The 26,611-nt window shown below is 44.7% G+C and overlaps 1 protein-coding gene across 1 annotated transcript; it reads left to right on the top strand.

Annotated features, from left to right (window-relative positions):
* Window positions 1-1,333: 1,333 nt before the first annotated feature.
* LOC121567210 (low choriolytic enzyme-like) lies at window positions 1,334-2,413 on the top strand. Its single transcript, XM_041877141.1, has one exon. It carries the CDS (start codon window positions 1,419-1,421, stop codon window positions 2,202-2,204), a length of 786 nt encoding a protein of 261 aa, XP_041733075.1. The 5' UTR covers window positions 1,334-1,418; the 3' UTR covers window positions 2,205-2,413.
* Window positions 2,414-26,611: the final 24,198 nt, after the last annotated feature.

Genomic DNA, 26,611 nt, shown 5'->3' with positions numbered 1-26,611 from the left:
TAATCGGACAGTGAGGTAATCTGATCCCCCTTATGGTTAATGTTATAATCGGACAGTGAGGTAATCTGATCCCCCTTATGGTTAATGTTATGATCAGACAGTGAGGTAATCTGATCCCTTTATGGTTAATGTTATGATCAGACAGTGAGGTAATCTGATCCCCCTTATGGTTAATGTTATAATCGGACAGTGAGGTAATCTGATCCCCCTTATGGTTAATGTTATGATCAGACAGTGAGGTAATCTGATCCCCCTTATGGTTAATGTTATAATCGGACAGTGAGGTAATCTGATCCCCCCTTATGGTTAATGTTATGATCGGACAGTGAGGTAATCTGATCCCCCTTATGGTTAATGTTATGATCAGACAGTGAGGTAATCTGATCCCCCTTATGGTTAATGTTATGATCAGACAGTGAGGTAATCTGATCCCCCTTATGGTTAATGTTATAATCGGACAGTGAGGTAATCTGATCCCCCTTATGGTTAATGTTATGATCAGACAGTGAGGTAATCTGATCCCCCTTATGGTTAATGTTATGATCGGACAGTGAGGTAATCTGATCCCCCTTATGGTTAATGTTATGATCGGACAGTGAGGTAATCTGATCCCCCTTATGGTTAATGTTATGATCGGACAGTGAGGTAATCTGATCCCCCTTATGGTTAATGTTATAATCGGACAGTGAGGTAATCTGATCCCCCTTATGGTTAATGTTATAATCGGACAGTGAGGTAATCTGATCCCCCTTATGGTTAATGTTATAATCGGACAGTGAGGTAATCTGATCCCCCCTTATGGTTAATGTTATGATCGGACAGTGAGGTAATCTGATCCCCCTTATGGTTAATGTTATGATCGGACAGTGAGGTAATCTGATCCCCCTTATGGTTAATGTTATGATCAGACAGTGAGGTAATCTGATCCCCCTTATGGTTAATGTTATGATCAGACAGTGAGGTAATCTGATCCCCTTTATGGTTAATGTTATGATCAGACAGTGAGGTAATCTGATCCCCCTTATGGTTAATGTTATGATCAGACAGTGAGGTAATCTGATCCCCTTTATGGTTAATGTTATGATCAGACAGTGAGGTAATCTGATCCTGGATATATGATTGTAATGGAGACGACTTCTACCTCAAGAAATTGAAGTGTAATGTAATTTGACCCACACAGATTAATTGTTGAAACAGTGGGGTAGGTTGTGGAGTACTCCCTTCAGTTGTTTTTCCAAGACAGTGAGCATCATCCCCAACCCTTAATCCTACACAGTCACACCTATGGGACAGCTGTATATAAACTCAGCTCTGACAGGACACTGGCATCAAGCTTAGGTGAAGGAGCCATCTAAGGAACCTCCACAGCTAAAGCCAAGGACCCATCCATCCAAAGTAACTCCACACTCTAATTAAAGATGGACCACAGACCCACTCTTAGTCTGCTTCTGTTGCTGCTGCTGGGCCTATCACAGGCCAGTGAAAATGAGGTCCATGATGAGCCGGACCATGTGTCCATCACTTCAACGATCCTGGAGTCGAACAATGGAACCAATGAGCTGCTGCTGGAAGGAGACATTCTGGCTCCTAGAACCAGGAACGCCATGAAGTGCTTCAGCAGCCAGAACAGCTGTCTCTGGAGGAAGTCGGTCGACGGCTTGGTATACGTGCCTTACATCCTCAGCACTGTATATTCCAGCTTGGAGGTGGAGACTATTGAGACGGCCATGAAGTACTTCCATGGCAAGACCTGCATCCGCTTCATTCCACGTAAGACACAGACTGCCTACCTGAACATTCAGAGCAGTGGCGGGTGTTTTGGTTCTGTGGGAACTGTTGGGGACAGGCAGACATTGTCTCTTGCGCAGTTCGGCTGTGTTCAACATGGTATCATCCAGCATGAGCTGCTTCACTCCCTGGGCTTCCACCACGAGCACACCAGGAGCGATCGTGACCAGTACATCAGGATCAACTGGAAATACATCTATAACTACGCCGTCGATAACTTCCAGAAGCAGGACACCAACAACCTGAACACTCCATACGACTACTCCTCTGTCATGCACTACGATAGAACCGCTTTCACTAACGACTACGGAAAGGAAACCATCACTCCCATCCCAGACTCATCAGTGGCCATCGGACAGAGACTGGGCATGTCCGACCTTGACGTCCTGAAGGTCAACAAGCTCTACCAATGCTAAGAGGAAGAGCGCCACAGTTGAAAATGTGTGATGCTGAATTTTGTGTGTTTGTGTGTATCCTTTTAATCACATTGGTATTAATAAAGCATGGTTATGGTAAAAAAAAAAGTGCATGAGTTTTTATTAATAGGATATTTATCAATCTCATTGGGTACTGTAATTATTAACTGCAGCTCTTGGGGGTTGGTGTTATTAAGAATAATTGTAACTGCAGAGTGTTCTAACAGCTAGTCCTATTAAAGTATCCATCTTAAAAATATCCTCATCATTTTCTCTCATTAATGAAGTGAGTGGTGTGATGTTCACCTGCAGAGATGAGCTGATGAGAGAGAAGAGGCTCCAATACTTCCATGAACATTACCTGCATTAATAGGAGAGTACAACATGGGCCGTGCTTGACTTGGACTGTTATGGATGCCGGTACTCATTTTGGGTGCCGGTACCGTTTATATTTAGGTGCAGGAACTCCTCAATACTTTTGAGATAATATTCTATAAGAGGAACAGGAACCCAAGCAAAATAAAATGTGAGGCGCTGGTAGTCAGTTCCGGTGAGCTCCTGCCCAAGTCAAGCACTGAATATGGGAGACTTTACAGGCATCATGATGCTTACAGTGGTGTGGTTAACCAACGCCTACACCGCATGGTCACAGGCCATTAATGACGCTGATCACATTAGTTTAGAGGAAAGTAATGTTTCTTGGTAGTCTTCAGCAAATCTACTTTGAAACAAAAGTATACACCTCACACACATGGTTATGGGCTTAGTAAAAGAAGACACCTGTACCATGTCAGATATAGAGTTGCAATGTATTCAATTTTGAGTTTGCATCCCATATTAAACTTTATATACATCACAGAAGACTGAAATATAACAAGACCGTTTGCCATAGAAACACTGGATTTTCGGTGGGTTTTTAATGAAATAATGTTTATTAATTATGAAATTATGAAATATATAAATATTAATAATATGAGGTCGCTAGAGGGCAATTTGGTCATTTGACTGCAGGAAAGGGCTACCGCAAATATGATATTGCTGAAATGATTACTGAAATATGATATTGGAAAGGAAGGACACAGGGAGTCATACAGCAGTTTGCAAATCCTATTTCAAAGCCCTGTCCTATGTGTTATTTGTTCATGCTGGACCTAACGTAAAGTCCTTCTGGTGATGGCATTCCTATTGCAGTAATCCATTACCTCTGTGTCTAATTGAGTTTCCAGTATCGTAGCATTAAATAAAGCTTCATACAACAAGTCCAATAATGGAATGGTACATCAGCCTGCACAGAGAGTCAGGCCACGTCTCTGCTCCCGGACAATGATCTATCGGCGATGATGGGGAATTGATTAGCCAGTGTTTACTCTAACCACATACCAGCAAGGTATGGGACACGGAGTGACTAACCTGTCATCAGAGATTCATTTCTGCAGAAGAAGAATAATTTTCCCCCCTCTGAAAATGAAGCATGCCCTTTCAAGACCAATAGAATTTGAGATTCTGTGTGTCCTTCCCAAGGCTGAAGCATTGGAAATACATCTTATGTAGAGGCGAAAAAGCAATCCCTCTGCAGATTTAGCAAAAAAACAGTTACATTTTGTTTTATCCATGGAGCTAATATTCTTGTTGATCAAACCTATATTTATTTATTTACTGTGTTTTGACTTTTGTATAGTTGTGTTTGAATCTTTCTGGAGCAGCTGCATGGCAGGGATTAGGCAGTGATGGAGACTGCTATACCATTGGTGATAGGATGACGGCAAATTTGTTTTGAAATAAACAACCCAATCCACCAGGGGATAGGGAATAGCCATGGACTGGGGCTACCAGAAGATTATCACTGTCCTGCAGAAACAAACAGACGTCATGTGACGCTTAAATTCAAAGACTGAATTAATTGACAAAGCCAAACTAGAGCTGCTTTCCTTTTAGTTGAAATGATGGTGGCTGGCTAGTGGCCACAAATATAAAAAAAAATGCTAGAAGAATGGCTTTACGTCTTTTCTGTGGATTCATGTGACCCCTCACAGTTAACACAAGGGTTCCCACAGAAGACCAGAGCAAAGCTTTAACAGCCTCTGTCAAAGCCCTGAGCTCCCTCAGTGGATGGCTGCCATGTTCCTGTTAGCGAGCTCAATGAGCAGCATTCCAATGACCGATGATACTAATAACATCATCGGTGTGCATCATGTGCTTTTAACCAATTATGAGTAGGCATTGCCTACTAATTGCCTACTAAATGTCTACTAATTGGTTGATGATGTCATTGGAAACACTTCATCTTCCTCTATCTTTTTGACTACAAAACATAGAAACGCGCCATTTTCATATATGTTGATGTTGGGGTGGTGCTGGAGACGATGAATATGAAGTATATATATATTTTTTAACTTCCCTTTAAGACTCCTCACGGTGGTAATTTTCTTATGTTTTAATTTTTATGGTAGCTATAACATGTACATTGAATTGGCTTTTTGTATCTCAATGCTAAAATGAGGCATGACGTTGGTTTCACAATTGCCTGGCATACAATACTACAGTATATTTCCACTTCATATGGAATTATGTTTTTCTATTACAATGTTATGTTTGCTATGTTCCTCTCATATTTTGTTTCATAGACTCTCTTTTCAAAGCCCAGCGTTTTTTTTTGCACCTGAACTGTCATCCTCTAAAACACCATTATGCTATGCAACAAAATCAAGCCTTGCTTTTGACATTCTTCACAGCACCACAGCAATTTTGAATCGTCCTGTACCCGTTGCCAAGTAATCAATCCAGCACCTTGGTTGAAATGTTAAATGTCTATTGGACTGACAAATCAAGTTGTTGGGGGAAAGGCAAACCTGCATGTATTCCATTTCATTGTGAATGAGGCTGTGTCTCTGTGTTGATGCTGTGACCTTTAAGATCTGAGAGGCACATCAAGGTGTTCACAGAGGGAGACATGGGTGAAGGTGACATGTGATCTGCTGTGGACACCAGGAGCATGCTGAAGATACAGGGGCTGTTGGAGGAGAATTTATTAGATGCCCTGGTCCTTTTGGGTTGAGAACAAAGGAAAGAGAGTCTTACTTCCCACCTCTCTCCCCTCCTTGTTTTTTGGTTTTGTTGTAGACAGAGCAAACAGGCAAATATTAAATGCTAATTCATGTGTATGAAATATTAATGTCACCTTATGCAGAACTTCAAGGGAGCAGTAAGCAAGGCATCTCACTCTCCTATTCATTATTCACAGTACAAATTACTTGAAAAGGAATCAGTCCTTTGTCAACAGGCCTTTGAGAGGAAAATGTATCCTTCATCTTCTAACAACTTCGACAAACTAACCAGATCAAGTGAAAAACTCTGCCCACAACTTGGGAGACACCTCTACACTGCTCTAACAGTTCACTTGTATCCCCACTCATTGGAGGGTATCCAAATTGTAAATGGAAATATATTTGCGGAGACGGTGCTTCTTCTGATTAACGAGACAAGCAGTTGTGATTAACGTGCCTCTGATTGCGCTGTCAGTCTTCCAAATGGACAGGACCTCTCTGCTCACCCCTCCACCATCCGAGTCCAAATGGCCGGCTGTGGAGATATGCTTGTCCATCTCCAGCACTTACTCATCCTAACGACCCCCATAGTCTGCAGTAAATCAGCCCTGGCCCAGGAAGAGATGAGACCCCCACAGGACAGAGGCCCAGGAGGAGATGAGACGCCCACGGGACGGAGGCCCAGGAGGAGATGATACCCTCACGGAACAGAGGCTCACTTGGGCTGGCCCGCACCTCGCCTGGCCTGGCCCACTCACACAGCTCTCCATCAGCCTGAGCACCGCTACGCAGTGGGCAGGGAGAGGGGAGGGGCTACAGGGAGAGGGGAGGGGCTACAAGAGACCACGGAGGGGAAGGCTGGAGTTTCAGAGGTGGAGCTAGTCTGCATACTGATTGCTGAAACCCACCTTGATGTACTTTGTAGTACCTTAGAGAGATTTAGAGAAGACATGCAGAGTATGACTTACCTGTTTGGTTGAGTGTTCAATCAAGAAGTGTATTTATGCACTTATGCTTATCCTTTTGCAAACCTACAATTCTGTACCATCATGACAGGAACAATCAGTTTCTTCCGTAAATCAAAGAGGTTGCAGCTACATTTGCTCAGTACATTCACTGGTCAATAGTCATGTGATGATATGCTACAGAGTTTACTGTACAGTATATGGGGAACATAATTGATGCCTCAGCAAAGATCGTCTAATACGGATGTCTTGCAGGGTTTGGTTTGACTCTTTGTGCTGCCGTTGCATCGGCGGTTCTACATGTTTCCAGACCATTTCATTCATCATCCTAACTGCTTTGACCTCTCAACCCTAGACATGGCTGGGGTCTTGAGCACCTTTCTCTCTTCCCCCATTGTTTTATCACCACCCAGTACAGTACAAATACTCCCCTCCCTTCACCACCCAGTACAGTACAAAGACCCCCCTCCCTTCACCACCCAGTACAGTACAAAGACCCCCCTCCCTTCACCACCCAGTACAGTACAAAGACCCCCTCCCTTCACCACCCAGTACAGTACAAATACTCCCCTCCCTTCACCACCCAGTACAGTACAAAGACCCCCCTCCCTTCACCACCCAGTACAGTACAAAGACCCCCCTCCCTTCACCACCCAGTACAGTACAAAGACCCCCCTCCCTTCACCACCCAGTACAGTACAAATACTACCCTCCCTTCACCACCCAGTACAGTACAAAGACCCCCCTCCCTTCACCACCCAGTACAGTACAAAGACCCCCCTCCCTTCACCACCCAGTACAGTACAAATACTACCCTCCCTTCACCACCCAGTACAGCACAAATACTTCCCTCCCTTCACCACCCAGTACAGTACAAAGACCCCCCTCCCTTCACCACCCAGTACAGTACAAAGACCCCCCTCCCTTCACCACCCAGTACAGTACAAAGACCCCCTCCCTTCACCACCCAGTACAGTACAAATACTACCCTCCCTTCACCACCCAGTACAGTACAAAGACCCCCCTCCCTTCACCACCCAGTACAGTACAAAGACCCCCTCCCTTCACCACCCAGTACAGTACAAATACTACCCTCCCTTCACCACCCAGTACAGTACAAATACTCCCCTCCCTTCACCACCCAGTACAGTACAAAGACCCCCTCCCTTCACCACCCAGTACAGTACAAAGACCCCCCTCCCTTCACCACCCAGTACAGTACAAAGACCCCCCTCCCTTCACCACCCAGTACAGTATCTATCCACTGGGTGATAGAATACACTTCCCGGTTAGTTAATGTTAGACTTCAATTATCACAGTTAATAAATTGATTTCTGTATCCCTGATGCTCGATACCACGCAAGAACATAAAATTGTTAATACAAAATTGATCCACGCCAAATTCCCCCTCGGAATCAATCACGGCCCGATCGATCGAACGCAATGTGCCACTGGTCCTTGGGTTTAGATGTGTATTTTATCAAAGACGTGAACTTTCCTCTCCCTTCACTGGTCATAGCACGGGAAATATAATGCATTAATGTGTAATTCGAGACAGGCCAAGTGCAAATGATTATTGACCAGTGGATAAATGTTAACAACAGCAGTGTACTGTTCTGTGCCATTCACCTGCGGACGGACACACAGTAAAGAACAGCCTCTCCCTTGCCCTGCGTACTGGGACTGTGTGACAAACCATTAGTTACCTCCAACATTCATTTTCAGCCCTGCACCATTTCAGTAATGTGATAAATACTCTCTGATGCCAGCTTTATAGTGACTGCTGGTTTTTCCCATAAACACAACTTTTGTTGTCGTCTCTCTCGTCTCTGCAAACCAAACTCCTCCTTTGGTTTTTATTACTTTATCAGAATAATGTGTTCGCCAGAATCCCACAGGTTAATTTATTTAGCCTCTTGACATATTTATTTTTGTGGGGAAAAAAAGAAGGAAGAAAATCTGGGGTGCTGAGTATTTTATTAAAAGTAGAACAGAAAACATTGTCTTAAATCAAGCCGGAGGCAGCAAACTCCTGAGTTCCTCCCGACTTTCAACAACCTTCAAGTCGGACTCATAAAAGCTGGCTAACTGTCACCCCTGTCAGTGCCGGCTGAGAAGTGGAGGACACATGTCATCCTGGTGAAATGTAAAATGGCTTCTGAGGCCTCTTTTCTGAGAGCCTGCCACTCTCTCTCATCCCTAGGCAGATTTAACGCCCCACACTACTCCTGTGAGCAATAGCCCCTCCACACTACATCAGGGGTGTATTTTCTGTGTGTGTGGTGCGTGTTGTGGGTTGGAGGAGAGCCAGGTTGCGGAGTGGAACATTCCAATCTGAGTTCGGATTTTGGTCCATAGTGATATATTTAAATTTTGCATGTTGTATTACACTGGGCTGAACTACACTCCAATGTATTTTGTAACAAGATACTTTCGAAAGCTGTAATTTGTATTTTCAAAATACAAAATACTTTCTATACCATTTCTTTATAGCGGTTCACAATTTTGTGGGCCCTTTTCACCCTACATTGGTATCAAAAGTCTGATGGCAATATGGTGTGAACCAACAGCACTCTGAACAGCTTCTTCCCCAAAGTCATAAGACTGCTAAATAGTTAGTCCGGGTAGCTATTGGTTAACTATTTAACTATCTGCATTTTGCACTAAATCTTTTGACGCTGATGCTACTGTTTATTATCTATTCTGTTGCCTAGTCACTTTATCCCTATATGTACATATCTACCTCAATTACCCCGTACCCCTGCACATTGACTCGGTACTGGTACCTCATGTATATAGCCAAGTTATCGTTACTTATTTTTCCTATTTTGTTGCCTTACAACCTGGAATTAAAATGGATTTTGGGGGGGGGTTGCATATTTTGATTTATAAAACATGCCTACCACTTTGAAGATGCAAAATAATTTTTTTGTGTGAAACAAACAAGAATTAAGACAAAAAAAACTGAAAATTTGAGCGTGCATAACTATTCACCTCCCCAAAGTCAATACTTTGTAGAGCCACCTTTTGCAGCAGTTACAGCTGCAAGTCTATTGGGGTATGTCTCTATAAGCTTGGCACATCTAGCCACTGGGAGTTTTGCCCATTCGTCAAGGCAAACCTGCTACAGCTCCTTCAAGTTGGATGAATTCCACTGGTGTACAGCAATCTTTAAGTCATACCACAGAATCTCAATTGGATTGAGGTCTGGGCTTTGACTGGGCCATTCCAAGACATTTAAATATTTCCCCTTAAACCACTTGAGTGTTGCTTTAGCAGTATGCTTAGGTTCATTGTCCTGCTGGAAGGTGAACCTCCGTCCCAGTCTCAAATCTCTGGAAGACTGAAACAGGTTTCCTCAAGAATTTCCCTGTATTTAGCGCCATCCATCATTCCTTCAATTCTGACCAGTTTCCCAGTCCCTGCCGATGAAAAACATCCCTACAGCATGATGCTGCCACCACCATGCTTCACTGTGGGGATGGTGTTCTCGGGGTGATGAGAGGTGTTGGGTTTGCGCCAGACATAGCATTTTACATTACATTTACGTCATTTAGCAGACGCTCTTATCCAGAGCGACTTACAATTTGGTGAATTCACCTTATAGCCAGTGGGATAACCACTTTACAATATGTTTTTTTTTTTTTTCAACAGTAATGCTCATTCGTTCATTAACACAATTATAATTTGTTGGATCCTAAACATATCCCCATTTTCCTTCATCAAGAAAACTGTTGTTGTTTATGAATTCACTTTGTCTGAAGGAGATGACTAGCCTGATGGCCAGTCTGTTCTTGCTTTCTTGTCAAATCTTTATGGAATTGTCATGTTTGACTTGACAATGATAAGCTAGGAGTTGACACTACACTATAGTAAAGCAAAATAAACATTTAAAAGGTTTTTAAAATGTTGGCTTTTTCCCTAAACGCTGATATCACAGCTTTATCTCTTTGGCACAGAGGAGAAAATATATAAATTTAAAAAAGCACTCTAACAATGAACTGAGCTCAACAAAGCAACTCAACCCCACTATGTACTAAAGGTGCTTTAACAATGAACTGAGCTCAACAAAGCAACTCAACCCCACTATGTACTAAAGGTGCTTTAACAATGAACTGAGCTTAACAAAGCAACTCAACCCCACTATGAACTAAAGGTGCTCTAACAATGAACTGAGCTCAACAAAGCAACTCAACCACACTATGTACTAAAGGTGCTTTAACAATGAACTGAGCTCAACAAAGCAACTCAACCCCACTATGTACTAAAGGTGCTTTAACAATGAACTGAGCTTAACAAAGCAACTCAACCCCACTATGTACTAAAGGTGCTTTAACAATGAACTGAGCTCAAATAGCGTTTTCATGGTTGGCCAAAAAGCTCAATTCTAGTCTCATCTAACCAGAGTACCTTCTTCCAAATGTTTGGAGAGTCTCCCACATGCCTTTTGGCGAACACCAAACGTGTTTGCTTATTTTTTTCTTTAAGCAATGGCTTTTTTCTGGCCACTCTTCCGTAAAGCCCAGCTTTGTGGAGTGTACGGCTTAAAGTGGTCCTATGGACAGATACTCCAATCTCCGCTGTGGAGCTTTGCAGCTCCTTCAGGGTTATCTTTGTTCTCTTTGTTGCCTCTCTGATTAATGCCCTCCTTGCCTGGTCCATGAGTTTTGGTGGGCGGCCCTCTCTTGCAGGTTTGTTGTGGTGCCATATTCTTTCAATTTTTTAATAATGGATTCAAATGGTGCTCTGTGGGATGTTCAAAGTTTCAGATATTTTTAAATAACCCAACCCTGATCTTTACTTCTCCACAATTGTGTCCCTGACCTGGTTGGAGAGCTCCTTGGTCTTCATGGTGCCGCTTGCTTGGTGGTGCCCCTTGCTTAGTGGTGTTGCAGACCCTGGGGCCTTTCAGAACAGTATGTGTATATATGCTGAGATCATGTGACAGATCATGTGACACTTAGATTGCACACAGGTGGACTTTATTTAACTAATTATGTGACTTCTGAAGGTAATTGGTTGCACCAGATCTTATTTAGGGGCTTCATAGCAAAGGGGATGAATACATATGCACGCACCACTTTTCCATTATTTATTTTTTAGAATTTTTTCAAACAAGTAATTTTTTTCATTTCACTTCACCATTTTGGACTATTTTGTGTATGTCCATTACATGAAATCAAACTCAAAATCCATTTAAATGACAGGCTGTAACACAACAAAATAGGAAAAATGCCAAGGGGGATGAATATTTTTGCAAGGCACTGTAACTAATGTAGATAAACAACAACATATCACAGTCATAGCAAGTAAAACGTTCCTATAAACATTACTGAGAATGTTGTTGCTGTTCGGCTGCCGACTTGCAAATTTATTTTTGTATTTTAAAATACAAAATACATGTACAGTATTTTAATTAACCCATAAAAGTCTAAGCCCTGTCTAACCTTGGGGGTTCTACTAAGCTACATGGAATTGTTTTAAGAACGTCATACTAAGGACAATTTAGATTTTTGATTTAGAATGTAAGACCCGTTGAAGTATAAAAAAATATTCGCTACACCCACAATAACATCTGCTAAATATGTGTGACCAATAAAATGTTATTTGATATGATTTAAAAAATGTTGGGGCCTTACTCTTATCAGCCCATAGAAACGCATTGAATAACAGATTCGCTACATGGAACAACAGATAGTCCCCCAAAGAAATCTAAAGGAAGTTTTTTCAGAAGTGTCTGAGAGATATAAAAAAGATCAGTAAAACATGTTTACAGGCGATTTTGTGAGAAGACTGATTTTCAGGATGTCTCATGGTCTGACAAACATCGCTCTAGCTCTGTCACCTTTCACCGCAGATGTGGAAGTGCGACATCGGCAGATGCGGTGGATTGAGACGCATCCAATAAAAACTGATATCTCTAGCATAAATACAATACTTTGCAAAAGTATCTTATAAGTTATTTTAATACATTGGTCTTTAGTATATTTTGTAATCGTATTTTGTAATTGTAATTTGTAATTCATGCCCATCCCTGAGTACTTTCTCTAGGGATGATTATCAGCGTAAAATTATATCTATCCTATTGTAACTGATCATTAACGTACAGTCAGACATACTCATATATTACATTATAATAAGGATTTTATTCAGTGTCTACTTTCCTCCATCTGTCCCCCACAAAGTTAGGTCCAATACCTGGATTAAATGTTCCTGTCTCAGGGACTTCTTACACTACTAATTGGTATTTATCAGTGAGACTCTTACTATATGTCTCATCCTGGAGCACAGTGTAGGAAACAGATAGACTTCCACTCAGTATGCCCCCAGAATGTGAGAAGGAATATGTGGGTGGAACACAGCAAAGGACTGCACACTTTCTCATGCATAATTATTGAGTCACAGATACTCTTTCAAGGACATTTCACTCCCCTACATGAAAAGTGCTCCTATTTTCTGGAAGAGAGCGAAATGTATATTTCATTACGGAAACTGACATCAGTCTGAGTGCACTTCTTTTCATGCTGTTATTCCTGTGCAGCTCCATATTTTTCACTGGTTAGAAGGGAGTAAATTACATATTGACTGGCTTGTTAAATTCATTCAATTTGCAGTGATCAAAAGTGTCAGGCCGGGCTGTGGTCCGTGGTGACGACTGACTGAATGGATGCCAGGCAGAGGACAGGAGGGACAGTAGCCCTAGGGCTGGGAATGGCCAGGGACCTCACGATACGGTATTATCAAGATACTTAGACGCGATAAGATATGTATTGCAAATCTCATGATTCTATCAATTCTCACGATCCTATGTAAATGTTTTAATTTTACCTATTTTATCAGGGAGTCATACTGAGACCAAGGTCGCTTTTACAGATGAGCCCTGACTTACATCAATATATATACAAAATGCAAGCAGAAAGAAAAACACAGTCATAAAAAACAAACACATTCATCAGTAATAAGGTATGATATTTAAGATATGGTATAATATAATAATGTATTGCAATTTGATACTGCGATTTTATTGCGATTTGATGTTCCAAACATATTACTCACCATATGTCGGCTTCAGAGAGACAGGAGAGTGCATGAGACATTTTTTTTTAGATCATTCATAGAAATAAAAGTGCTGAAAACATGTTGGCTCACTATTTAAATGGAGAACAAGCTATAGGATTAAAATGATCAGAGTTTTGGCGCAGGTACATCCGGCTAGTGCTAGCTAACACTACCTAGCAAATAATAAATAAAATATGAGTTCAAAAGTAACTACACTGAGTGGACAAAACATTAAGAACTCCTGCTCATTCCTTTGACATAGACTGACCAGGGGAATCCAGGTGCAAGCTGTGATCCCTTATTGATATCACCTGTTAAAGCTGCTTAAATCAGTGTAGATGAAGGGAAGGAGACAGGTTAAATAATGATTTTTAAGCCTTTATACATTTGAGACATGGATTGTGTATTTGTGCCATTCAAAGGGTGAATGGGAAAGACAAAAGATTTAAGTGCCTTTGAACGGGGTATGGTAGTAGGTGCCAGGCACACCGGTTTGTGTCAAGAACTGCAAGGCTGCTGGGTTTTTCATGCTCAACAGTTTCCTGTGTGTCAAGAATGGTCCACCACCCAAAGGATATCCAGCCAACTTGACACAACTGTGGGAAGCATTGGAGTCAATATGGGCCAGCATCCCTGTGGAACACTTTCGACACCTTGTAAAGTCCATGCCCCGACCAATTGAGGCTGTTCTGAGGGCAAAGAGGGGAGGGGGGTGCAACTCAATATTAGGAAGGTGTTCTTAATGTTTTGTACACTCAGTGTAGATACTAACGTCCAACATAATATTGCAATATGTAACTCCATCTATTTTTTCCCCCATCACTAAGCAGCACCAATAGAACCTGAGGGGTCTATTCTCTGTTCCATCTGTACTGAGTGTGTCAGGGAGATTATTTCATTGTAGGAGATGGATGTGGAGAGCCATGCAGCGTTCTCAAGTGGCAAACACTCTGAGAGACTGTTGGGGAGAGAGAAAGTTAGTTCTGTTTCTGAGTGAATACCTTCACATCACAACTCCTTTGCCTTGGTTTGTGTTTCTTTACGTTGGATCACATGCTGGCATTTTTCCACATTACATTTTTCCAATTGTATTTGTCCACATTTTCTTTAGGCCTCAGCCTGGTGTAATTAATAACCAGAGGTCCCCCTGGCCTGTACAGTAGTTATACCATATTCTCCCAGTAAACAAGCCCCGGGAGAAAGGGACGTACACAGTGTATTGACGGATTGGCCAACAGTGCATTTTTTTGGAAAAATTCAAATTAATGAGAGTGAACAACAGTCTGGAGCCAAACGGAGGTAATGGTATATGTCTGGTGGTACATCGACTTCAGATAGGCCCCATTCCTCATGTCTCCCATCCACTAACCCTACTACTCCTGTTCAACTTGAAAATCTATGGAGTAGCCTATGTAGTGTATAGAAAAGTAAAATGGACAACTTTTGAATACAGGATTGGGACTTTATTTCAGTGTGGCTATGGCTGGCTGCTCTACTCTGAAAGATGCAAACGTTGTTGATATTTACAGATCATTAAGTTTTCAGTTATTCAGTTATAGGTTAGCACACAGAACGGCTTTAACGGATTCCTACACTGTAGAGTTTTATTGTTGTTCCTCAGTATCCTTTTGACTTTTTCTTTAAGAATAACTGCATAAAAAATGCTTGCTATATTACAGTACGTTACCGAAATTATACAGGTTACCAAAAGAATTAGGGTTAATGCTTGCTTAAGGGCACATCGACAGAACTGGATAGAACCAGCAATTTCGGTTACTGGCACAACGAGCCCTGCCGCCCAAAGGTTCTGTCGACATTAGTTGTACAGATCAGAAAGCCCAAGCTTGTAATTGAGTTTTCATAGTTCCATGTGATACGGAGAAGTGTGTGTGTGTGTGTGTGTGTGTGTGTGTGTGTGTGTGTGAGTGAGTGAGTGAGTGAGTGAGTGAGTGAGAGAGAGAGAGAGAGAGAGAGAGAGAGAGAGAGAGAGAGAGAGAGAGAGAGAGAGAGAGAGAGAGAGAGAGAGAGAGAGAGAGAGAGAGAGATCAGAGCTGGGACTGCTGTAAGTCGTTAGACAGGGCTGTTAACCGAGTGTGCTGTGAAATGTAGTATACAGCGAGTTGCTGTTTGTCTGAAGAGCCTGGCTGCGACCTTCGCTGGAGAGGAGTGCTGGTCGTTAATGAGAGTGGTGCTCAGGTGAGGCTCCAGCCAAAACGAAAAGGAGAGCCCACCTGCTCCTCTCCACCCCCGAATGGAGACTGGAGTGGCAATCAATCGATTCTCCTCATTGCAGTTTCATAATTATGGAACAGCCACTGATGATTGTACACAGACATTGTCCGTGTTATAATGGCCTATCATTAAGCGTGTGTGCATGTTTCAGTTCCTCTTGTTTCAGTCATAATCATTCTGTAATCAGCTTTCTGCTCTGCCTATCCTCCCACAGTCTGTCTATTCTGACTCTGCTTGCCAGACATCATGCCTATATCTATACGGTAGGCCTGTAGTTGTACGGTAGGCTTGTAGCTGTACGGTAGGCCTGTAGCTGTACAGTAGGCCTGTAGCTGTACGGTAGGCTTGTAGCTGTACGGTAGGCCTGTAGCTGTACGGTAGGCCTGTAGCTGTACATTAGAACTGTAGCTGTACGGTAGGCCTGTGGGTAGGCCTGTAGCTGTAGGGTAGGCCTGTAGCTGTACGGTAGGCCTGTATCTGTACGGTGGGCCTGTATCTGTACGGTGGGCTTGTAGCTGTAAAGTAGGCTTGTAGCTGTACGGTGGGCCTGTAGCTGTACGGTAGGGGTAGGCTTGTAGCTGTACGGTAGGCCTGTAGCTGTACGGTGGGCCTGTAGCTGTACGGTAGGCCTGTATCTGTACGGTGGGCCTGTATCTGTACGGTGGGCCTGTAGCTGTAGGGTAGGCTTGTAGCTGTACGGTGGGCCTGTAGCTGTAGGGTAGGCTTGTAGCTGTAGGGTAGGCCTGTAGCTGTACGGTGGGCCTGTATCTGTACGGTAGGCCTGTAGCTGTAGGGTAGGCTTGTAGCTGTCCGGTAGGCTTGTAGCTGTATTGTGGGATTGTAGCTGTATGGTAGACTTGTACCTGTACGGTAGGCCTGTATCTGTACGGTAGGCTTGTAGCAGTACGGTGGGCCTGTAGCTGTACGGTGGGCCTGTAGCTGTACGGTAGGCTTGTAGCAGTACGGTAGGCTTGTAGCTGTATGGTAGGATTGTAGCTGTATGGTAGACTTGTACCTGTACGGTAGGCCTGTATCTGTACGGTAGGCTTGTAGCAGTACAGTGGGCCTGTAGCTGTACGGTGGGCCAGTAGCTGTAAGGTAGTCCTGTAGCTTTACGGTGGGCTTGTAGCTGTAAAGTAGGCTTGTAGCTGTACGGTGGGCCTGTAGCTGTACGGTAGGGGTAGGCTTGTAGCTGTACGGTGGGCCTGTAGCTGTACGGTGGGCCTGTAGCTGTACGGTGGGCCTGTAGCTGTACGGTAGGCCTGTAGCTGTACGGTGGGCCTGTAGCTGTACGGTAGGCCTGTAGCTGTACGGTGGGCCTGTAGCTGTACGGTGGGCCTGTAGTTGTACGGTGGGCCTGTAGCTGTACGGTAGACCTGTAGCTGTACGGTGGGCCTGTAGCTGTACGGTGGGCTTGTAGCTGTACGGTGGGCCTGTAGCTGTACGGTGGGCCTGTAGTTGTACGGTGGGCCTGTAGCTGTACGGTAGTCCTGTAGCTGTACGGTGGGCCTGTAGCTGTACGGTAGGCCTGTAGCTGTACGGTGGGCCTGTAGCTGTACGGTAGGCCTGTAGCTGTACGGTGGGCCTGTAGCTGTACGGTAGGCCTGTATCTGTACGGTGGGCCTGTAGCTGTACGGTAGGCCTGTAGCTGTATGGTAGGCCTGTATCTGTACGGTGGGCCTGTAGCTGTACGGTAGGCCTGTAGCTGTACGGTAGGCCTGTATCTGTACGGTGGGCCTGTAGCTGTACGGTAGGCCTGTATCTGTACGGTGGGCCTGTAGCTGTACGGTAGGCCTGTAGCTGTATGGTGGGCCTGTAGCTGTACGGTAGGCTTGTAGCTGTACGGTGGGCCTGTAGCTGTAGGGTAGGCTTGTAGCTGTACGGTAGGCTTGTATCTGTACGGTGGGCTTGTAGCTGTACGGTGGGCCTGTAGCTGTATGGTAGGACTGTAGCTGTACGGTAGGCTTGTAGCTGTCCTGTGGGCCTGTAGCTGTTCGGTGGGCCTGTAGCTGTACGGTAGGCTTGAGGCTGTACGGTGGGCCTGTATCTGTACGGTGGGCCTGTCGCTGTAAGGTAGGCTTGTAGTTGTACGGTGGGCCTGTAGCTGTACTGTGGGCCTGTAGCTGTACTGTGGGCCTATATCTGTACAGTGGGCCTCTAGCAGTACGGTGGGCCTGTAGCTGTACGGTGGGCCTGTAGCTGTACGGTGGGCCTGTAGCTGTACGGTAGGCTTGTAGCTGTACGGTAGGCTTGTAGCTGTACAGTAGGCTTGTAGCTGTATGGTAGGCTTGTAGCTGTACGGTAGGCTTGTAGCTGTACTGTAGGCTTGTAGCTGTACGGTAGTCCTGTATCTGTACGGTGGGCCTGTAGCTGTACGGTAGGCTTGTAGCTGTACGATGGGCCTGTAGCTGTACGGTGGGCCTGTAGCTGTACGGTGGGCCTGTAGCTGTACGGTGGGCCTGTAGCTGTACGGTGGGCCTGTAGCTGTACGGTAGGCCTGTAGTTGTACGGTGGGCTTGTAGTTGTACGGTGGGCTTGTAGCTGTACGGTAGGCCTGTAGCTGTAAGGTAGGCCTGTATCTGTACGGTGGGCCTGTATCTGTACGGTGGGCCTGTATCTGTACGGTGGGCCTGTATCTGTACGGTGGGCCTGTAGCTGTAGGGTAGGCTTGTAGCTGTACGGTGGGCCTGTAGCTGTAGGGTAGGCTTGTAGCTGTAGGGTAGGCCTGTAGCTGTACGGTGGGCCTGTATCTGTACGGTAGGCCTGTAGCTGTAGGGTAGGCTTGTAGCTGTCCGGTAGGCTTGTAGCTGTATGGTAGGATTGTAGCTGTATGGTAGACTTGTACCTGTACGGTAGGCCTGTATCTGTACGGTAGGCTTGTAGCAGTACGGTGGGCCTGTAGCTGTACGGTGGGCCTGTAGCTGTACGGTAGGCTTGTAGCAGTACGGTAGGCTTGTAGCTGTATGGTAGGATTGTAGCTGTATGGTAGACTTGTACCTGTACGGTAGGCCTGTATCTGTATGGTAGGCTTGTAGCAGTACAGTGGGCCTGTAGCTGTACGGTGGGCCAGTAGCTGTAAGGTAGTCCTGTAGCTTTACGGTGGGCCAGTAGCTGTAAGGTAGTCCTGTAGCTTTACGGTGGGCTTGTAGCTCTAAAGTAGGCTTGTAGCTGTACGGTGGGCCTGTAGCTGTACGGTAGGGGTAGGCTTGTAGCTGTACGGTGGGCCTGTAGCTGTACGGTGGGCCTGTAGCTGTACGGTGGGCCTGTATCTGTACGGTGGGCCTGTATCTGTACGGTGGGATTGTAGCTGTACAGTAGGCTTGTAGCTGTACGGTGGGCCTGTAGCTGTATGGTAGGCCTGTAGCTGTACGGTGGGCCTGTAGCTGTACGGTGGGCCTGTAGCTGTACGGTGGGCCTGTAGTTGTACGGTGGGCCTGTAGCTGTACGGTAGTCCTGTAGCTGTACGGTGGGCCTGTAGCTGTACGGTGGGCTTGTAGCTGTACGGTAGTCCTGTAGCTGTACGGTGGGCCTGTAGCTGTATGGTAGACCTGTATCTGTACGGTGGGCCTTTAGCTGTACGGTAGGCCTGTAGCTGTATGGTAGACCTGTATCTGTACGGTGGGCCTGTAGCTGTACGGTAGGCCTGTAGCTGTACGGTAGGCCTGTATCTGTACGGTGGGCCTGTAGCTGTACGGTAGGCCTGTAGCTGTACGGTGGGCCTGTAGCTGTACGGTAGGCCTGTAGCTGTACGGTGGGCCTGTAGCTGTACGGTAGGCTTGTAGCTGTACGGTGGGCCTGTAGCTGTAGGGTAGGCTTGTAGCTGTACGGTAGGCTTGTATCTGTATGGTGGGCCTGTAGCTGTACGGTAGGCTTGTAGCTGTATGGTAGGTCTGTAGCTGTACGGTAGGCTTGTAGCTGTCCTGTGGGCCTGTAGCTGTTCGGTGGGCCTGTAGCTGTACGGTAGGCTTGAGGCTGTACGGTGGGCCTGTAGCTGTACGGTGGGCCTGTAGCTGTACGGTGGGCCTGTAGCTGTACGGTAGGCTTGTAGCTGTACGGTAGGCTTGTAGCTGTACAGTAGGCTTGTAGCTGTACGGTAGGCTTGTAGCTGTACGGTAGGCTTGTAGCTGTACTGTAGGCTTGTAGCTGTACGGTAGTCCTGTAGCTGTACGGTGGGCCTGTAGCTGTACTGTGGGCCTGTAGCTGTACGGTAGGCCTGTAGTTGTACGGTGGGCCTGTAGCTATACGGTTGGCCTGTAGCTGTACGGTGGGCCTGTAGCTGTACTGTGGGCCTGTAGCTGTACGGTAGGCCTGTAGTTGTACGGTGGGATTGTAGCTGTACGGTAGGCCTGTAGCTGTAAGGTAGGCCTGTATCTGTACGGTAGGCTTGTAGCTGTACGGTGGGCCTGTAGCTGTATGGTAGACCTGTATCTGTACGGTAGGCTTGTAGCTGTACGGTGGGCCTGTAGCAGTACGGTAGGCTTGTAGCTGTACGGTGGGCTTGTAGCTGTTTTGGAGAGCTCCTCCATGTTGTTTTCTCTTGACAATGTTCTCCATTCAACCTTGTGCTTATTATAGAGTTAGGGCTTAGGTTATTATACAACTGTTATGCAAAATGCATTGTGAATTAGCTAAAATAGAGAACTCCTGTCCATGTAAACTAGGTTTGCAGACCTCATCCAGCTTCAGTGGTATGGTTCATGGGAATTGTTTGCCACATCATTACATTAAAACAGTATCACAGCTAAAATGTTGAGGTTGGAGACACACACAGGTATAACTCCTAAAAAGTCCAGAACCTTAACATTATCCATTAACCCTCTGTCATCGTAAGTTAATGTGCATCGTAACTCACCATCCAATCCTTCAAATCAATATCATAACTCAGTCACAGCAGGAGGAGAGCTGCTGCAGAGACACTGGGACGACATCCACCACATAACTCACATCATCTCACACTCACTGACATTACTTAACAGTGTGATCAAATTAATAAGGGCTCCTCATTGCCAATACAGGGCTGCTGACAGAGGAGGGTGGCGGTGAGGGGTTGGCAATGGGACACCGTGCCAGGCCGGGGGGGACACTGGTACTGTACCAGCATTCTGGTTTAAAACAACTCTGTTGCCTTTTTTTGCGGTTTCTCTATTGGACAAAATGACCATCTGCAAATTTATTAAAATGCACTGCTGAGGTTAGAAATGTGTCCTTGGCAAAATGGGTTTAGCTCTGCAGGGCAAGCGCCTCCATAAATCGCCAGTGGAGGCAGTTTTATTACAGGTTGTAAATATAACACCCTGTCATATTATATGACAGCCATCACTAACTCATTCTGATTCTTATTACCTCTCTCTCTCTCTCTCTCTCTCTCTCTCTCTCTCTCTCTCTCTCTCTCTCTCTCTCTCTCTCTCTCTCTCTCTCTCTCTCTCTCTCTCTCTCTGTCTCTCTCTCTGTCTCTCTCTCTGTCTCTCTCTCTTTCTCTCTCTCTCTCAATTCAATTCAATTCAAGGGGCTTTATTGGCATGGGAAACATATGTTTACATTGCCAAAGCAAGTGAAATCTCTCCCTCTCCTTCTCTCTCTCGCGCTCTCTTTCTCTTTCTCTCTCTCTCTCGCTATCTCTCTCTCGCTATCTATCTATCTATCTATCTATCTATCTATCTATCTATCTATCTATCTATCTATCTATCTATCTATCTATCTATCTATCTATCTATCTATCTATCTATCTATCTATCTATCTATCTATCTATCTATCTATCTATCTATCTATCTATCTATCTATCTATCTATCTATCTATCTATCTATCTATCTATCTATCTATCTATCTATCTCTCTCTCTCTCTCTCTCTTGCTCTCTCCCCTCTCTCTTTCTTTCTCTCTCTCTTTCTTTCCTTCATTCTTTCTTTCTCTCTCTCACCCCCCCTCTATCTCTCCCACTTTCTCTCTCTCCCCCTCTTTCTCTCTCTCTCTCACTGCCTGGGCATAGCTTTATTCAATATAAACAACAGATTGTAATGGAATTTATTCCTGATGTAATTGCACCTTTATAATATATACTATAGTATTGACTTGGATTGCTGTTTTCATGTGCATTATAACTACCCCGCCTGTTTCTGAATGGAAATGCATTGCATATATATATACTGTAGGCAGCGTGGTCAGTGTGATTTGGAGAGAAGGGCAATTTGAGTATGTTTTACAGTAGTGAGCAGAAACGTCTTTATTTTTTTGTGGCCTTCAAACAAAACGTTACATTTGAAGGACATATTTAAGCAATAAGGCACCTCGGGCTGTTCTTACGCACGATGCAATGCGGAGTGCCTGGATACAGCCCTTAGCCGTGGTATATTGACCATATATCACAAACCCCTGAGGTGCCTTATTGCTATTAATAACTGGTTACCAACGTAATTAGAGCAGTACAAATACATGTTTTGTCATACCTGTGGTATACCACGGCTGTCAGCCAATCAGCATTCAGGGCTCGAACCACCCAGTTTATGATATCTCTTTTGGTCTATCCACAACGACATTTCTTGGATGAGAAGCAACTTCCTCCAAACTGATGATGTTAGATACAGCAGGTCTTGTAGTTTGGCAGGTGTTTGAAATTAATTTTGTTTACCTTGCTTTTCTCAGGTGAATGTTGTCACACACCTCTCAACACACACAGCCAGTAACATTCAAATGGCCAGTAACATTCAAATGGCCAGTAACATTCAAATGGCCAGTAACATTCACACGGCCAGTAACACTCACACGGCCAGTAACACTCACACGGCCAGTAACACTCACACGGCCAGTAACACTCACACGGCCAGTAACACTCACACGGCCAGTAACACTCACACGGCCAGTAACACTCACACGGCCAGTAACACTCACACGGCCAGTAACACTCACACGGCCAGTAACACTCACACGGCCAGTAACACTCACACGGCCAGTAACACTCACACGGCCAGTAACATTCACACGGCCAGTAACATTCACACGGCCAGTAACACTCACACGGCCAGTAACACTCACACGGCCAGTAACACTCACCACGGCCAGTAACACTCACACGGCCAGTAACACTCACCACGGCCAGTAACATTCACACGGCCAGTAACACTCACACGGCCAGTAACACTCACACGGCCAGTAACACTCACACGGCCAGTAACACTCACACGGCCAGTAACACTCACACGGCCAGTAACACTCACACGGCCAGTAACACTCACACGGCCAGTAACACTCACACGGCCAGTAACACTCACACGGCCAGTAACATTTGTTACCAGGTTTGGCACAACTGTCCCCTGTCGTCATGTCAGTCAGTGGTCAGAGTACCAGTTGAACCTTATCACTGTTGCTACTGTATGTCAGACAGATTGTTTTGTATTTAAAATGTAAAATAGACCCGTGTGGTTCAGCCATGTTTATTTGCGTGAATTGCATGACAATTTTCTAATGTGATTATGATAGAGCTCATCTGTGTCAGTTGGACATGAACCTTCAATGGAAAGAGCACTTAACATATTGAGTTATGCTATATTCATTAAATTAAATGCAATTTCTCTCTGACTTTTGCGACCTGTGGTGTAATTGTTTATGCTAATATTTGTGGCCTTCAGATGAATAATAATAGCAGCAACATACCACCAGTGGTTATTTTGTTGAAAGTTGCTGAGCTCTGATTGCAATTAACTATAATTGGAATTCTAATCACAAGCCAGATGGTAGCAATGCTGGAGGAATGATCATTTCACAGTCATTTAAAAAAAGAAAAACATCCAGATATATATTCCAATATGGACTTCCAAACTACAGCCCTGTCCGGCTTGAGACACACATTGGCATTGTGAATGGGGATGGATGGCTAGACTAGGAAGGCAGGGAGGGAGTAGATTATCCAGTATCTGGGCAGGCAGATGAGCAGAGGAGAAAATGGCGGCCAGATCTCCATCAGGGGATCAATTCATGGTGCGCGCTCTGTCACTTCCTGTGAAAAAGCACATTTCATGGTCCGTTTTCAAGAGATCCAGCTTCAGAGCTGCTCTTTAAGAAAGATGGAGAGAGGATCTCTCTCTCTCTCTCTCTCTCTCTCTCTCTCTCTCTCTCTCTCTCTCTCTCTCTCGTTACATGCACAGTTGCACTCACACTCCCTCTCTCACAAGCGCACACACACAACACACACACAGACACAAACATACACACACACACAGTCCTGCCTGCTCTAACCTACATCTGCTGAGCATGGTGAATGCCTGTGTGTGTCAATTTTTTAAGAGGTTTAGCCGGTTGAGAGTTGGAAAAAGCGTGGCTGCTGGCTGAGTTTGTCAGCCCTGGGCCCCATGCCTCACTCCCCCATCTCACCCCACGGAGCTTCCTCCTTATCGCTGTCCCGCACCCCTCCACAGCTGAAGCTGTGCTCCTCTCCTGCTCGTCCACGTTTATCAGGGGGGCTCTTGTCTGGGGGTGATAAGCTGACAGGCTCCCGAGCATGGATCTGGGGGTCCCCTCTTCCTCTCCTCTCCACTCTGCAGTGTCAGCCTGAGGGACGGAGCCCCGCTCGGCTCTCAGCCTCCTCTCTCCGTGAAGCCACTTTAGCTATCCTATCACACACTGCACAGCCAGGCCACTAGCTGCCCTCCTCCCCTCCCCTCTCCTACAGTATATCCCTCGTCCCCTCTCTCCTCTCTTCAATTTATGAGTACTGTATTAAAGGGGCAAAATGTATTTTGCAGCCGACACATCTGCGAACAGTTAGTGTAATGGGCTCATGGGTACCGTAGACAAAAACAATACTGATGCTAAATCCTGCCACGCTCCACCACATTTATGCCTTTGTCTCAACTCATTTTACACTGGAGTCAGTCGGCACTCAGCACAGCATGCCCTGTTTTCTCACAGTAAAACAGTAAAAAACGTTTTTCCCCCTCCCTGAAGTTCGTGTTCAGGAAGATTTGTATTTTGAGGCGTCTCCTTCATTCCTGTTAATATTTCTTCCTGAAAGGTTTCTATTGTGGGAGTAATTAGCTGCTCATGGAAATGAATGAACACATATCAGATTAACCCTGCTTTTTAGATTACATTGGGAAATTGCTTTCAAATACACCATATTACTGGAGCTGCTGCTGCCCAATATAGCCAGCAGTCACACGGAAATCAGACGTGCTTAGAGGAGGGGTGGGAATGTTACTGCCATGGTGGGGTGGGGTGGGGGCGTAACACCAATAACACTATTGCTACGACAATAACCATTGTGAGCAGTAACACTTGTCATTACGGTAACACTCGTTCCGTGGCTTTGCCATGTTAGAGGAGGGAACGGATCCCTGCAACAGTCACAACTCTTGATCTGAAGTAGTCCATCCTTGCTGTCACTTTACAGGCTGTGTCACAGTGGTCATAAAGCTGCACACCATTTACCATGCTCTGCCACCTGCTTTATGAGCACTGACTGACTGGCCCAGTCCTCCACTCTCCTCTCCTCTCCCTGTGTAAAGGACGTCACGCTACTTGCTTAGTGAATACCACTTCCTCCTGATTCGGCTCACACCGAGGCTCCAACCCAGGACCTCTGCCTTGCTGGCACACGTGACCACCCTCCTGAAGTGTCTTACCAGTCGGCACTAGCTATTCTCTGGCAGACACTTCAGGACAATTCAGGCTGAGGAATAAGTTTCACATGTCTCCATGTGCTACACCTGCATCTGAGGCTCTGTGTCAGTGGAAACCCTAGAATTAGAATAATGGTAATTTAATGTGATCTCTTAGGTGGCAACAGTGCTAACAGTCAGTATCTGGATAACGTGTGAGATGCTTGATAATGTATGTGATATCAACAGAGAGGTATAATTTCTGGATGATATTGACTGTAACCAGTGCCTGCAACCTGGTTCAGGTTATCAGTCATGGTAGTTACAAACAGTACAGGAATGAAATCATCAACATGTATTGATCACATCTTTACTAATGCTGCAGAAATATGCTTGAAAGCAATATCCAGATCCATTGAATGTAGTGATCACAATATTGTAGCCATATCTAGGAAAACCAAAGTTCCAAAGGCTGGGCCTAATATAGTGTATAAGAGGTCATACAATAAGTTTTGTAGTGATTCCTATGTTATTGATGTAAAGAATATTTGTTGGTCCGTGGTGTGTAATGAAGTGCAAACAGATGTTGCACTTGACACATTTAGGAAATTGCTTATCCAAGTTACTAATGTGCATACACCCATTAAGAAAATGACTGTAAAAACAGTTAAATCTCCAGGATTGATGAAGAATTGAAATATTGTATGGTTGAGAGGGATGAGCCAAAAGGAATGCAAATAAGTCTGGCTGCACAACCGATTGGCAAACGTACTGCAAATTGAGAAATCATGTGACTAAACTGAATAAAAAGAAGAAGAAACTACACTATGAAACAAAGATAAATGACATAAGAATGATAGTAAAAAGCTTTGGAGCACCTTAAATGAAATGTTGGGGAAAAAGGGAAACTCAGCTCCATCATTCATTGAATCAGATGGCTCATTCATCACAAAACCCACTGATATTGCCAACTACTATAATTATTTTTTCATTGGCAAGATTAGCAAACTTAGGCATGACATGCCAGCAACAAATGCATCCAAGTATATCTAACCAAATTATGAAAGACAAAAATTGTAATTTTGAATTCCGTAAAGTGAGTGTGGAAGAGGTGAAAAAAGGTATTGTTGTCTATCAACAATGATAAGCCACCGGGGTCTGACAACTTGGATGGAAAATTACTGAGGATAATAGCAGACAATATTGCCACTCCTATTTGCCATATCTCAATTTAAACCTACTAGAAAGTGTGTGCCCTCAGGCCTGGAGGGAAGCAAAAGTCATTCACTACCTAAGAATAGTAAATCCCCCTATACTGGCTCAAATAGCTGTTACCAACCCTTAGTAAAGTTTTGGAAAAAATTGTATTTGACCAGATACAATGCTATTTTACAGGAAACAAATTGACAACAGACTTTCAGCTCGCTTATAGAGAAAGACATTCAACAAGCACAGCACTTACACAAATGAGATAAATTGATGATAAAAAGATTGTGCGGGCTGTTTTGTTAGACTT

This window comes from Coregonus clupeaformis, chromosome 5, assembly GCF_020615455.1.
Source record: "Coregonus clupeaformis isolate EN_2021a chromosome 5, ASM2061545v1, whole genome shotgun sequence".
Lineage (NCBI taxonomy): Eukaryota > Metazoa > Chordata > Actinopteri > Salmoniformes > Salmonidae > Coregonus > Coregonus clupeaformis.
Note: the sequence above shows the minus strand (reverse complement) of the source record. Positions and strands in the feature narration are given on the sequence as shown.